The following is a 14,009-nucleotide window of genomic DNA, read 5'->3' as shown; positions in this document are numbered from 1 at the left end:
GCTTCAGCGCCGCCGTGCACGCGAGCGAGGTCGAACAAGCAGCGGCAGCGGCGGCGGTGGCAGACGCTCAAACGAAAGGAAAGACGAAGACGAAGATAAAAGTGAAGGCAGATAAGAGCGCGGACAAGGATGAGAAGGCGGAAGGAAAGCCTGAAGAACCAGGATCTGAGGCAGCCAGCAGTACCAACAGCAATAGCGGCAGCGAGACGCCTGAAAAAGAAAAAGAAAAAGAAAAAGAAAAAGTGAAGGCAAAGACAGAGGAAAAGAGAAAACCGTAAGCTCCCCCCTTCCACCCCGCCCTCACCCTTCCCCCTCACATCAACCGCTAACACCACGGCGCAGCCCACCAGCACGACCAGAACCCTCCTGGCTAGCACGCCAACACGCCAAAAAGGCGCGGCGCACGCTCATCTGCTGGCTGTTCTGGCTGCTGTTCGCCGCGCTGGTCGGCGGCGTCGTCGCCGTGTTGTTCGTACTGCGCGGGGGACGGGGGCTGCGGCGGGTGGTGTGAATGGGGAATGGGGAATGAAGTGGATGGGACGCCGGATGGATGGATCGATGCATGTTCACCCATGTGTATATAGTCATGTTGAAGAAGGGCGGGCGAGGGGACGGGAGTGTGGAGGAGATGTAGATCATCTGATGGCTGGCCCCCATCCATGTCCAGGTCGCCTGTGTATACCCTTATATGTACATTACCTAAGGTACCATCATGCTGCGCCACTCAGCGGAGAACACAAGAACTGTGGAGGTCTCTCTCGGCGACGCAGCGGGCGGCGCGGCGCGGCGGCGCGGCGCGGCGGCGCGGCGCGGCGGGATGCGGATTACCTTTCCGCTATGACGCCACGGGGCGGAAATCGCGGTACCGCGTCTTACACGCACCGTTGGGGCCAGACGACATTTCAAATCAACTGCAGCCAGCCAGCCGGAGATAGGTGTTGCAGTGCAGGTCTCACGGAGGAACGGAGGAAACGGAGGAGCGGAGATGTGGAGATGTTGATTGGTAAGGCTCGTGTTTCTTGGGCAAGGAAAAGTACATGTAGGTACTTCGGTACGGTTGCTTTCTGTCTTCTTCTTCATCTGGCATCTGTTGTTTGTGTGGTTTGTTTTTTGTGTGGTTTGATTTGAGGTTGGTGATTTGGTTCGTATGCACTGAATCTGCATATGTATGGAGAACGCAAATGGCTGACTGACTTGTCGTAGATTTGTGCTCTTTCTGGCGCTCAGGTCCCTTTGAAGCTACAATACCACAACGACAAACAACACCACAACAACTCAACCACCCACCATGGCCACCACAACACCAACCACCACCCCCCAGATCCACGCCTGGACCCACACCACCGGCCCCTACCCCGAGTGCCTCACCCTCACCACCCTCCCAGCGCCCCACCTGCCGCCGCCGCCCCCAGGCGAAAAGGGAACCCACCTCCTCATCCGCACCACGGCCGCCGCCCTCAACCCCGTCGACATCCAACTGATGAACTTCCCGCTCTTCACGCCCTCGCTCCTCCCCTTCCCCCTGTCCTCCCTCCTCACCACCTGGCCCACCAGCGCCCTCTGGTCGCTCAACCCCCTTGCGTCCCGCGTCAAGGGCGTCGGCGCCGACTTCGCCGGCGAGGTCGTCGCTGCGCATGCGGGCTCGGGCTTCAGCGTTGGCGACCGCGTGTTCGGTCTCGTGTTCGCCCCCGGCGCGCAGCGCGGCGCCCTTAGCGAGGCGCTGCTGCTGGACGCGGCGAGCGACGTCGTGCGCCGCGTGCCCGAAGGCTGGAGCGATGTGCAGGCGGCCAGTCTGCCGCTGGTGGCGCTGACGGCGCGGACGTGTGTGGAGCGGTGCGTGGGCCATGTTGACGAAGGCGGAGAAGGGGACGGGAATGGGGATGGACATGTCAAGAGGAGCAAGAAAAACACCACGCTCGTCGTCCTCGGCGGCGCCTCCGCCACCGGCCTCTACACGACGCTCCTCTCCGCCGCGCGCGGCTGGCGCGTCGTCGCCACCTGCTCGCCCTCCAAGGCCGCCCTCGTGCGCAGCATGGGCGCCGCCGAGACGCTGGACTACACGTCCTTCTCCTCGCCCGCCGCGCTGCGCGCCGCCGTCGCCGCCCGCCGCCCCGCCGCAATCGTCGACTGCGTCGGCGGCACCGCCCTGCTCGCCCTCCCCGGCGTGCGCCGCTACATCACCATCGTCGGCGACAAGACGTCGCGCAGCGCCGTGGGCGGCGCTGCGACGTACGCGTGGAACCCGCGCATGGCGCTGCGCGCGCTCGCCAGCAGCAACGCTTCCTACCTCCCACAAACGCTGAATGCGTGGATCCCGGCGTTTGCGCGGCGCTGGGTCGGCTTGGGCGATGAGGCGTACGCGTGCGTGAATTTGGAGACGCGGGGGGACTGGCTGGATGAGTGCGTGGGCGTTGTTGAGGCGGCTGAGGGCGGCGCGAAGGAGAAGATTGTGCTTGATTCTGTGTACGCGTTTGAGGATGCGAGGAGCGCTTTTGAGAGACTGGATAGTGGGAGGTGTCGGGGGAAGGTCGTCGTTGAGATACCAGGAAAATAGGCGAGATGATAGATGGGTGTTGTGGTCGCGGCGGTGGTGGTGGACAAAATAAAATAAACGCACATGGCATGAAGTGATGATGAGAGAAAGAATAATTTTGGTCTCCCCATTCCGCTTTGCTTGCTCCATCGCCTCCTCCTCTGACCATACTCCACAACCCAACTAACTATGTACTCACTGTACGTACGCTATTACGCCAACGCTAGAGTCGTGTCACTCCTTTTCCAAACAGTAACCCCTTACCCTACCCCTGACAGAACAACCAGGAAGAAAAATTGCCGATTGATTCCACAAGTCTACCGTTCTTAACGAAATTACAGAGAAGGAAAAGGAAAAGAACCACTCAAGACACACCAACTCCCCGCCGCCGCTCGACAGCAATCAACGGCGCGAGCTCGAGTCGTGCACAAACTCGGCCGCGCTCTCAAGATGCGTCCCCGCATTGTACATGCCCGGCTGGATGCTGTCCGACGCCTTGTGCTGGTGCACGTAGCCCGTGCTGAGCGGGCGCTCGCTGCCGCGGCTCGACGCCCCCTGGCGCGCCGCGTTGGTCGTGCTGCTCTCGCCGCCGCCGATGCTCGACGCTGCCGACCGCTCGGGCGACGGCGACGGCTCCGACGACCCGAACGGCAGGCTGGGCACGCGCTCGGCCGTCGACGGCCGCAGGTAGTCGGTCGTCGTCGGCTCGTCTGGCGCAAAGTCTGATAGCTGGTTGTCGCCGTACGACGAGTGCCGTTTGGAGCTCTTGCGTGGGATCTCGGGCGCAGTGTGCAGTGACGTGCCTGATGACAGTCTTGAGCTGGCGTTTGATGCCATTCTTGTTGGCAATTCGATGCCTCCTGCCGTCTCGATTGGTCCCAGCGAGGGTGCTATGCCCGACGCCCGCGCTTCGTCCAGGTCAAACGAGTCGCTGTCGTCTCCAATCAAGTTTTCACGCTCCGCGCTATCCCGACCTCTGCCTTCTTGGTTCCGAGAAGAGTTTGTGGTTGCGGAATCGCTGGAAGAGGTCGAGCTCCGGTTCGCGCCAGCCGTCGTGTCGGGATTGTCGCGATAGGGCTCGGGTCCGACGGCACCCAAATGTTCATCGTCTTCCTCCAGAGCCATCATGTGAGGGGCTCGTGTGCTCCGCACCACCTCGAAGCCCTTGCCCTTGTCTTTTCTGTTGCCCCCAAACAGACCTTTCAACCAACTTCCTGCCGAAGCTACAGGTCCCATGGGATCGGCAGGTCCAGTCTTGAGCTTTCGGGTGGGAACGCCCTCTGCTAGAGGTGGTCCTCGGGTCACACCGTAGTAAAAGTCTGATTCTCTTACAGCATAATCTGTTCTTGGTCTCCGCGTCTCGTTGACGTTTGGATCAGAGTCGTCCCTTAGAGTCCGAAGATATGCAGGAGTGAGACTGCCTCCAGTCTGGGCCAATGACGGACCTTCTCCTGCATCGGCACTCTCCACACCTTCGGGAAATCTGTTGGACCAGTCCCCGCTTCCCCATGACGCTCGACTGCGAGCTCCAGGAGTATAAGCTGCTGGATTTTGCTCCTTTCGCGGCCTAGGAGGGCGATAGTAAGGATCGGACGAGCCTATGACGACAGGTGCGCCTGTAAAGGTTATGCGTCGAGATCCAGCGGCCGTCGATGCGCTGCCGCTAGGGAGAAACGAATGTGGAGTGGCCATGCCACCAGAGGCCCCGAGTTCCGGACTTGCCTTTCCAAGGCTTACATCGCCCCCTTGGCTGAACCGATCAAAGAACCCGCTGATCCGGCCATCGGTACCAGCGCGACCAAGTAGGATCGTTGAGCTTGCCGACAAGCTTCGGGATCGACTCGCTCGACTTCCAACGAGGTGCACGGATTTGCCCTCTTCCCCCGCGAGCATGGCAGCGGTCGAGTTGAGACTGCTGCGCTGCTTTCGGTGGCGTCTTGACAACTGCCGCTTTCCAAACACCTTTGTGAGCCCTCCTCTTGCATCTCCCGCTCCTGCTAGCCTTGCTCCAACTTCGATGATGGTTTGGACAGCGTTGAGGAGGAATCCAAATATCAGGACGATGGCATGTAAAATCAAAATGACGTAACCCAACCAGCCTTTTGACGATTCCGAAACTCCCAAGTTAGGAACAAAGGCGACCATCAACAGCGTGGTCACCAAACGAATAATGCAGAAAAATGTGTGGTACGCGTTCATGGACGTCGGCGCTTGGAAAGGACGGAACGCGTGCAGCGTCAAAATGTAGATGACTTCGCAAATGGCCAAAATGATGAGCTGAGCAATGCCGGAGGGTTGGATCGCGCCAATGGCCACCCCACGAACGAAAGATAGCAAGACGGGTATAAAGGCAAACGGGGCCGCGTCGTCAGAATATGTATTGTACAGCGGTCCGTACATGAGGACCGTTGGCAGGTCATCAAAGAGGTACGCGCGCGGTTTGGTCGTGAAGATGAGGCGGAATATCCAAGCCGCAAAGCCGATGACGGCGAACAAGAGAACCACGGCCATGGCAACGACAGACGCCGGGGAATCGGTTGCCACGACCAGCTGAAAAAAGGACAGGGCCACAATCGGAAGGAGAAAATAGTTAAATGTCATACGCACAATTATTCCCGTTGAAAATGGCGCATTCTTGCTCCGCAGGTCCTCCTCTTGAGTGTTGGTAAGGAAACGCTTCAACCATCGCAGCATGAACCACCCCTGGCAGAGAAGCACAGCCGCGACGGTAAGGCCAAGGTACCAAACAGCCATGGTGGCCCAAATGTCTTGGTCCTCGCGCATTCCGACCAGCTCCCCGAGACGAGACAGACCGTACGTCCCATTGATGGCATAGAGCCCATCCACGAGGTTGCGGTAACTTCCGTTGCCATCACTGACGAGGCTCTCGTTGAAGAGCAGGCTGGACCAACTTGCCTGGCTCACCACGGGTTGGTAAAATCCGGGATATGCCAGGTTCAGACTGCCGGCGAGCACCACAAATTGAATGTAGGCCAAGCAGTCGCCAAACCCGGGAGTCACCAGTCGCAGCAAATCTTCATCCCTCCCGTAGTTGCTGGTCCAACGAAACGGATCCGAGGAACCCCAAGGACTGTACATGGCGGCAAAGACGGTCGCGGCGGCGACGAAGACGAGAATGGCGACCGGGATGAAGCAAAGCGCGTTGGCTATTGTGCTCCCCAAGTCGGGTGTGATGTTTGCCGAGATACAAGCCAGGTCAGGTGCGCCGGCATCTCCAGATTGAATGCGGATGGTGGTGGCCAAGGTCGCAAACGCATAAGTGCTGTAGAAGTTATGGGCCACGGTGAAGGCCGGGAGGTCATACGGGTTGCTCCGATTCATGTAAAACGCAGGCGCAATAGGGCACGTCGTGTTGAACGTTGCTTCGCAAAACCGAGAGGCTTCATCGAATGGTGTGTACGAAAGGACCTGGGACTTTGCGAACAGCGTGGTGAGCTTGTTGTTGGACACGCTCAGGTCCACAATCTTGCCAAACGTGTCATTGGGATTGTTCCAGTACGATGTATTGTCCGCAGAGGGAAGAGTGCCTTGGGTTGCCTGGCCCGAGACATTGCCGTAGATGGTGATGTTCAGGTTGTGGTTCGGGGCGGAGGTGTTGAAGCGCGCGTTGAAGAAGTAGGGGGTAAACTGCAATTGCTTTGGATTCGAGTTGACAATGGAGGGGTCCAGACAATTGTCGAAGACTATGAAGGCGGCATTGACGGCGCGGGTGTAAAAGGACAGGAGGAGGAGGAGCGTTAGCACAGTACTGCCATGGACTAGACGATGCATCTTCCGGCGGGCGCGAGGACGGGGCGAGACTGGCTGCCGCGAGAGCACATGCGACACGGAGCTGCTTGGCGCTGGAGCGGCCGTGGTCGAAGCTAGCTGGTTGTGCAAATCTTCATGGCTGTGCGAGGCATGAGAAGTCGACGGGCTGGGTGCAACGCGTTCCATCCAAGAGTTTGTGCGAGAAACGGCGCTGCTCAGGGCCACCAGCTTGGACGTCAGCGGCCTCTACGCCCTGGCGGGGGTGCGCCGATCAGTCGAAAGGGCTTGGATCCTGATTGTGCGAGCAGCTAGCAACAGCGAAGATGCCTGTTGGGCCAAACGCCGACTTCCCGGGGCAGACTGGCGCCGCAGAAGCAGCACAGCAGCGGAGAGGAAGCGTGCAAAGGGCCGTTGGCAGCGGAGCAGGGAAGGAGTCGAAGCCCAGCCGCTCTCTCAGGTCGCGCTCAGGTTCAGGGGCCGTGTCAGGGCGCGCGCGTAGGGGTTTCGAGGGTGGTGCTGGGAATCCGGCGGGACCGATTTGTGGTAGCGTAGCACCCGTGGGACTGCAGGACAGAGGATCGAGGAGCGCGGCGAGGGCGGCGGAAGAGCAGGCGGGCGTGTCGAGACGACGGGACTCGAGCGACGGGGCGAATGGGTACAAGACGAGGTAAATGCGGTCGACGAGGGATCAAGGCGAGCCAGGTGACGACGTGAAGTCGGGAGCGTGGAAAGCTGAGTGCGGTAGGTAGGTGAGGTGACGGCCGGCGGTGGGCGGTGGCATCATGAGGATCCCTGTCTTACCTTGGTTCGAGTGGCAGTGCAGCCAGTGCAGCTTCTATTTTCATCTCCCTCTGCGTTTGGACGTTTCCCTGTGCCATCGCCGTCCGAGGGGTTCACTTCACCTGCACCGCGATAACGTCCACGTCCATCCTCCTTCGCAGACTGCCGGCTGACACATGCTGTCGGCTCGCTTGCTGCGCTTGACTTGACTTGGTGGTGGTTGCCGCGATGCCTCGTCCTTCGTAAGCGCGTCCCGTCGTATACGGCCCTCGTGTGCTTGGCCAGAGCTCTTGAACACCTAGCGGCATGGAAAAGAAGCTCGCAAGCTCAACGCGGGCCGTACGCTCTCGGTGCGAGCAGCCATGTCGCCAAGGCAGGTGTTGGAAAGAAGGACGAGCTGATGCGACGACGGACAGTCGGAGGACAGGACGTGTCGTCTCCAACCGACGGCGTGTCAGACGGGCGTGGTTGATTTGAAGATGCAGGAGTCGAAGACGTGTGGCGTCGGGTCGTGGCGCAGGCAGGCGCACAGGCGGGTCCGGGTGTTGACATAAGACGGGGCGGGCTGTCGGGACATGAACACCACCGACCGCCGACAAAGCTCGCGGACCCATCACCTTCTTGGCCAACCACACACTCGACCCGACCATGACAGCTCCAGGGCCAAATCCCCCCGTGGTTGATCCCGCCCTTTACACCCAACAAGATCGCCCGGAACAAGACATTGCCTCGCGCTTGCACGACCAGTTCTTCGCCCGCCCGACCGCCACCTACTACCCAGCCTACCATCCCCAGGACCATTCGCATCCCTCCGCCGACAACACCGAGGCCGCCCTCCAGGCCATTGCGACAGCCGCTCAGCATGACCGTCGAGCTTCTTCCGCCAGCTCCGCCTCCGCCGGTGGCGCTGTCAAACATGATGCCGATGGCCACGGGTACGACGCAACCAAATTTCTCCCTGGCTTGCTTCTGCTAACTTGCCCTGCAGCCAGACGAAGCTCGGTCCAGATGGCAAGCGCCTGAGAGCTTGCGACCATTGTCGCGCTCTAAAGGTGCGCGATTCCTCCATCCGTCTCGATTCGCGTCACTGACGTCGCCTAGGTGCGCTGCGACCCTCAAGAAGAGAATGGCATCATCTCCGAAATCTACCCATGTCGCCGCTGTTTAAAGTCTAAGAAGACCTGCGTCACCACCGCACCAGCGAAGAAGCGCACTAAGAAGGCCGATACTCGAGTGGCAGAGTTGGAGAAAAAGGTCAATGAGCTGACAGCTCGTCTCGGCGATGCTCCAATGCCACCTTTCGTTGCCTCCGGTCCTGCTGCTGCAATTCCCGAGGGCCATTATCCGATCGACTACCTGGAGTCTCCTGCGCGTCCAGAGAAGCGGCGTCGGATCAGCGAATTTACAGATGTCTCGGTATGCCGTCCGATCCATCTACCAAGAATTTGGCTCACCATGAATAGAATGCGCACGAATCGCGCAAAGACGAGCCGCTCGTCATCGAGCCGTCGCAGTCTGACCTTGCTCCTATTTGCTACGACATTGACCGCTGCCTCTCCCCGGATGCGGTAGATCGAATCCTCCACCGATACGTCCACATCATGGCTCCCGCTTTCCCTGCCGTTCCCCTGCCGCCCGACACGACCGCCTCCAAGCTCAGAGAAGAGAAGCCGCTGCTCTTGCTGTCGATATTGAACTCTGCATCATATGGCATTGAGCCGCTGGTCCCTGCCGAGACGCAACGGCACTTGGCGGAGCTGCTACAGTCTTGGTTTGCGGAGCTTGTCTGGCGCAGACAGGACAAGAGTCTGGAGATTGTCCAGGCTCTCCAAGTGTGTGTGCTCTGGTATCGCCCTCCTGCGGCATTCGACCGTCATGCCTTTTACATGATGTCCAATGCTGCCACCACAATGGTTCTGGAGCTTGGCCTCGGAAAACGGGCTGGGAATGCACAGGCGAAACTGGGACTGGCGCCGTTCAGAAAGGCGCTCCCAAATGCGGGAGGGCCAGAAGCTCGCAGGGCCTATGCAATGTGCTACTACATTGGAACAAAGTGAGTAACTTCAGTTTTGTGAGACCTCATCGTCTGACTTGGTCGTTAGCATTTCAATGGTCCTTCGACGTCCCATCATGCTTCGTTGGAACCAGTACATGGACGAGTGCATCGCCGAGCTCGAATCATCCCAGGACGCGCTGCCATCGGACAAGGTTCTGTGCCATAGGCTCAAGCTGGCTGCCATTGCCGAGGAGGTCGCGTCGCAATTCGCCATGGACGATCCCGCTGAAAGCCCCAATCTCTCAGATAAGTTCAATGAGAATGCGCTTAGAGGCTATGAAGCAAGGTTGGAGCGTCTGCGCCAACAACGCCCGGTGCATTCTGATCCAGGTATGGAATGCTTCCTATCTTCCTATCTGAAAGCTGACATTTCGCAGCTGTCATCAAGTACTATGAGCATGTGATCAGTCTCTACATGCATGAAATTGCCATGCAGCATAACCAAAACGTGGACGAGACTGCCGAAGAGAGCCGGGCAATGGCTTCAGATCCCGCCAGAGTAAAGTGTCTGCAAGAGTGCATCTCGGCTTGCCACGGCATTTTGGAAAACTTCTTGTCCCTCGCCTTTGATGATTTTTACATCCTGCCATTGATGTATTGTGAGTACCGACATGTCCACATAACCTGCTGACTCTAACCTGCTTAGCCGTCCGCTCTCTCTACGCTCTAGTCTGCCTGGCGAAAATGTGGATAGAAGTCACGGCTCGTGGCAGCGAGTTGGGCGGTGTCGTCGCGCCCGGGTCTCTTCGCCTCGAGGACTACTCTGGTCAGTTGATGCGCCGCTTCACGGCAACCGAAGAACGAGATCCGCAGGGCCCGCACGTCAAGTTTCCTCGCATACTCAGGACGATGCAAGGCCGGTTCCGGCACTTTAAGTCTGAACACCGCCCGGAGACTGTGACGGAAGCCACTGCGCCGGGAGGCGTGACAGGCGCGCCAACGGACACCTCGAACTCTGCTAGCAGCAGCTTCCACGATTCTACGCGTCACAATGGCACCGGCAACTTTCACAATAGCAACCACCCCGGCGGCGTTGGTCCACCGGGCCCAGCAGCCCAAACGCAGACGCCGCTCCACCTGCTCTCCGAAGTAGCGCAGCACGCGCAAGCACCTCCAGCCGTTCAACAACATCACCAAGCACCATCCCAGCAAGGCGCCGGTGCGTACACATACGACGCCGCAGCAGCCGCCGCCGCAGCCGCAGCAGCAGCAGCCCAACAACACCAGCAGCAACACCAAACCCTCGGCACCGGATACAACTGGGACATGACCACACTAAACGAATTCGACATCTCGGGCATGGCGCTCGGCGTCGACTGGTCCGGCCTCTTTGGCGGCTGGTCCCTCGGCAGCGGCGGCCTCGGCGCCGACTTGGTCGGCTTCGGGCCTGCGCCCACTGCTGCCGGCAACGTTGGAGCACCAGCTGCTCCGCCGCAACCGCCTGCCCCGGCTTCAGAGCAGCATCCCCTTCCGCCGCCGCAGCCGGTCCATCATCACCCGTCTGCGCCTCCGCCGCCGTCGCATGCTGGAGCCGGCGATGCGCATTCGCATCATTCGCATCACCCGCATTCGCATCCGCACCATCCGCACCAGCACCAGCATCAGCATCAGTATTGAGCCGGCGGCGAGGCGGCGGGTTGATGTGTGTACGTGAGGCTCGACGCTTCTCGGGACGGGTGAATGAAGTGCTGAAGAAAGGTGGTGTGTGGCTAGCAAAAGGCAGGATGGTTCCGGTTGCTGCCAATCCTGCAGACGGACGGACGGATGGATGGGTGGATGATGTGCGGTGGACGGACGAATGAAATACCCCCTTTTTATTTTTTTCGTATTCTTTCTTCTTCTTTTTTCTTCTACATTGCTCTAGCTCTTGCTCTAGCTCTCCATCTCTAAAAGTACGGACGCTGCATGTTCTTGATTTACTCTGTTTTGCTCGCCAGCTAGCGGTGGTTGTGGTGGTGGTTACGGTTTGTACGACGACATACATCCATGTAGGGATGTTGTTTTGTAGTTTTGTGATGGTAGTGTAGTTGCCGTTTAGTGCCATGATATGGCATGGCAAGACAGGGCAGGCTGTATTTATATAGCACGGCTCAGCGCAGCGTAGGACTGGAAAAGCGAACCAATTCATTTGTTCGTGGCTCACTTGTTTATGTACCGTACCGTACCGTAGTCAGTCGACACTCCGCACTCTACTCCGACTGCGCTTACGCTGTTGCCGCGTAGCACTGCCGTGGGCTGTGTGGATCGACCTGATGGTATATTGAAGACTGACTGACTGACTGACTGATTGCTGGTTGGTTGCTGGTTGGTTGGTTGGTTGGTTGACAGACAGGCTACCCGCGCGTGGTCAGGGCTTCTATTCACTTATCTGTCTGTCTGTCTGTCTGTCTGTCTGTCTGTCTGTCTGTCTTTCTGTCCAAACTATACTACCGAAGCACGTGTCTATCCAGCCCGCGGCGGAGGCGCTTGCCGTTGCCGTTGTCATGCAGCATGTGTATAGAGAATTGTTTGATTTCATGTTTCGGACGTGTGAGTATTACTGCATAGGTACTTTTTGTTTTTGCTGTCCATCGGTGGTCTCTCTCATCTCGTCGGAGGAGGAGGACGTTTGGTGAGCTAGCTAGGTGGTTGCTTCTTCTAATCTCTGCTAGTGGAGGGGGCGTCGTGTACCACGCACGCCGCTCCGCATCTCCGTCTGTTTTGTCTGTGGTTGTGATGCCTCGTTCTCTCGGTTGCTCGTTTGGAGAAGGTGACACATGGTAGGGTAGGTGGTGTTTAGGGGGTCTAGAACCACGCCAGCGTCCACAGCGCCGGTAGCCCCGGCCACTTCTCCTGCCACTCGCCCAAAATATCCGGCACGCGCTCATCGAAGCCGACCCTCGCGGCGCCGTGGCCGGCGTCCCAGCTGCGCGGGCCCTTGAGGGCGCGCTCCTCGTTGGCGGCGTCGTTGAGGCGCGTGGCCAGATCGAGGATGGCCTTGCCGCCGACTAGGGCCTCCTCGTGGTTGTCCTTGATGTCGACGTTGAAGACGTGGACGGGCCGGTTGAGCGGGCTGCCGCGCGACAGAAGGTCGTCCACCACGGCGTCCCAGCAGCGCTCCTCGCACGTGATGACGACGTCGACGACGCCGCCCTCGACGCCCGACGCGCCCTTGTCTTCCTTGTGCGAGGTGCGCGGCGCCCCCACCCGCCAGTCCTGCCACCGCTCCGGGTACCGCTTCGTGTGCCGGTTGCGGTCCAGCATGTTGAGGATCCCGTTGGCCCGGTACAGCCGCGCGTCCTTGGACTCGAGCTCGCGGTACATGGCGTCGTACGTCGTCGTGTTGAAGGCGTAGACGTTGGGCTGGGTGATGGACGGGCCGGGCAGGCGTACTAGCGACCCCGTGCCGAAGGATATGACGGGGTACTGGGCGCTGGAGAGTTGGAGGTGGGCTTCCATGGATCTGTGAGCGTCGCCGCGTTAGTCGTGCGTGGGGTAGCTATGTGTGTGTATACATGGGCGGCGCATGGGTGGAAACACGAAATAGGACGATTGATTGACGCGTCGACACGGTGAGAGAGCAGGCAGGGCCACAGGTAGATTTTGCATAGATAGTCGATTACAAAGTATTTTACATGGTGTCATGGCACAGAAGATGGTGGGTCATTGGAATCAAAGACGTCGGAGTAGAAAAGCAGAGCCACCAGAATTTTTCGTCGTCACGCGAATCAGTCCTCGGACTTACCTGTTGTTGTTACTTGCGCAGACGGTACAGAACTTGAGCTTGTAGCCGCCGTCGCTGCTCTTTTTGTCGTTTGGGGGTGTGACTGCATCATTTGAGCCGTCCAAGCCAACCTGAATCTGCTCCGAGACTTCTTCCGGGGGAGGCGGTGGTGGGACGGGCACGGCTTTGGATCGTAATCTCGGGTCGGCAGACATTGTTCTAGTGGGGTGGACGGGTTTGAGAGAGAGGGGATGGAGAGGGGTTGGTAAGGAATCTGGATGCGAGGTCAGTCGGCAAGTCGAAGCAGTGTTTGAGCCAAGTGCGAGAGGTTGACGGTAGGGTCAGAAAGTTGCGTATACGGTATAGTTGTCTCCTCAAAGTTGATAGGACAGCTCCAATAAGGGTAACATCATGGAATTGGGCGAGGGGAGGGTGAAGAGGGGACGTACCTTGCAGGGAGGGAGGGTTGAGGATGAGGTGGTGTTGTGGTGGAGATGGAGGGCGAGAAGTTGGTCGACGCGCTTCGCTTGGTTTGACGTGAGGATGCCGAGTCACGTGGGCTTGGCAGCGCTGCCCCCGGCCGGGTGTCCAGTGACCTGAATGCCTGAGGACGCAGCTTGAATCAGGACACAGACACAGATGGTCGTCATGGAATTTCAAACTCAGCCCGGACATGTCGATGAGGTGGACCAAGAATTTTGAGTCTTGTTTCAAGAAGCGCCCTCAGCAGCATTTGCGGCCTCCCTACGTGTTGGGCTCCTGGTCCTGGTCGAGTGCCCTGCTCTGTGATGCAGTCTGCGACCGGGCGGGCCTCGGGTGCGCCCTGTGGGTGTCCAGTGGGTGTGAGGACCTGAGGTGGCGTCAACGGCTGTCTGTCTGTCTGTCTGCCACTCTCAACCGAGGTGAAGTTGTCGTCGACAGAGGGCACCTGTAGTCGTCGTGAACATGCTCACCACACACGGCAGCGGGACCAAGAAATGAAAATGAGGGGACAAGGAATTGTTTTTGTTGTCGTCTTGTCGTCTCGGCCCATCTGAAACGACCCCGTCTATTCTTAGCCCGCGAACAGAACAACCGCCCGTCAACCCTCGATTCTCTGAATCTCCATCACGACCAGACCAGACCAGACCAGACCAAAGCACCAACCCACCTCACCCACCTCCCGT

General features: G+C 58.9%; 6 protein-coding genes across 6 annotated transcripts; 3 read left to right on the top strand and 3 right to left on the bottom strand.

The window, feature by feature from the left end:
- The first annotated feature begins 141 nt into the window (after positions 1-141).
- Positions 142-1,174, top strand: J3D65DRAFT_378260 (uncharacterized protein). Its single transcript, XM_066795760.1, has one exon. The coding sequence runs from the start codon at positions 526-528 to the stop codon at positions 1,126-1,128; it is 603 nt and encodes a 200-aa protein (XP_066655523.1). The 5' UTR covers positions 142-525; the 3' UTR covers positions 1,129-1,174.
- Positions 795-2,809, top strand: J3D65DRAFT_378226 (uncharacterized protein). The gene is made up of 2 exons (XM_066795759.1): positions 795-1,141; positions 1,204-2,809. The coding sequence occupies exon 2, from the start codon at positions 1,289-1,291 to the stop codon at positions 2,552-2,554; it is 1,266 nt and encodes a 421-aa protein (XP_066655522.1). The 5' UTR covers positions 795-1,141; positions 1,204-1,288; the 3' UTR covers positions 2,555-2,809.
- Positions 2,810-2,935: 126 nt separating this feature from the next.
- On the bottom strand, positions 2,936-6,325 carry J3D65DRAFT_668029 (uncharacterized protein; the record flags this gene model as incomplete). Its single annotated transcript, XM_066803078.1, has 1 exon — positions 2,936-6,325. The coding sequence occupies one exon, from the start codon at positions 6,323-6,325 to the stop codon at positions 2,936-2,938; it is 3,390 nt and encodes a 1,129-aa protein (XP_066655521.1).
- A 1,766-nt stretch (positions 6,326-8,091) lies between these two features.
- Positions 8,092-10,016, top strand: J3D65DRAFT_540478 (uncharacterized protein; the record flags this gene model as incomplete). The annotated part of the gene is made up of 6 exons (XM_066796720.1): positions 8,092-8,136; positions 8,186-8,494; positions 8,548-9,137; positions 9,187-9,470; positions 9,518-9,739; positions 9,787-10,016. Coding segments are annotated over 6 exons (1,680 nt in total), but the record flags the coding sequence as incomplete, so codon positions are not given.
- J3D65DRAFT_378497 (uncharacterized protein) lies at positions 9,832-11,596 on the bottom strand. Its single transcript, XM_066795762.1, has 2 exons — positions 10,500-11,596; positions 9,832-10,445 (listed from the first exon to the last, which is right to left on the bottom strand). Exons 1-2 carry the CDS (start codon positions 11,266-11,268, stop codon positions 10,120-10,122), a joined length of 1,095 nt encoding a protein of 364 aa, XP_066655519.1. The 5' UTR covers positions 11,269-11,596; the 3' UTR covers positions 9,832-10,119.
- A 16-nt stretch (positions 11,597-11,612) lies between these two features.
- Positions 11,613-13,342, bottom strand: J3D65DRAFT_625280 (transcription/RNA-processing factor Ssu72). Its single transcript, XM_066800325.1, has 3 exons — positions 13,293-13,342; positions 12,865-13,117; positions 11,613-12,582 (listed from the first exon to the last, which is right to left on the bottom strand). Exons 2-3 carry the CDS (start codon positions 13,056-13,058, stop codon positions 11,925-11,927), a joined length of 852 nt encoding a protein of 283 aa, XP_066655518.1. The 5' UTR covers positions 13,059-13,117; positions 13,293-13,342; the 3' UTR covers positions 11,613-11,924.
- Between the last annotated feature and the right edge of the window lie 667 nt (positions 13,343-14,009).

The sequence above is a fragment of the Phyllosticta citribraziliensis genome (assembly GCF_038025025.1).
Source record: "Phyllosticta citribraziliensis strain CPC 17464 chromosome Unknown J3D65scaffold_6, whole genome shotgun sequence".
Classification (NCBI taxonomy): domain Eukaryota; kingdom Fungi; phylum Ascomycota; class Dothideomycetes; order Botryosphaeriales; family Phyllostictaceae; genus Phyllosticta; species Phyllosticta citribraziliensis.
This window is presented reverse-complemented; position numbering and strand designations above follow the sequence as displayed.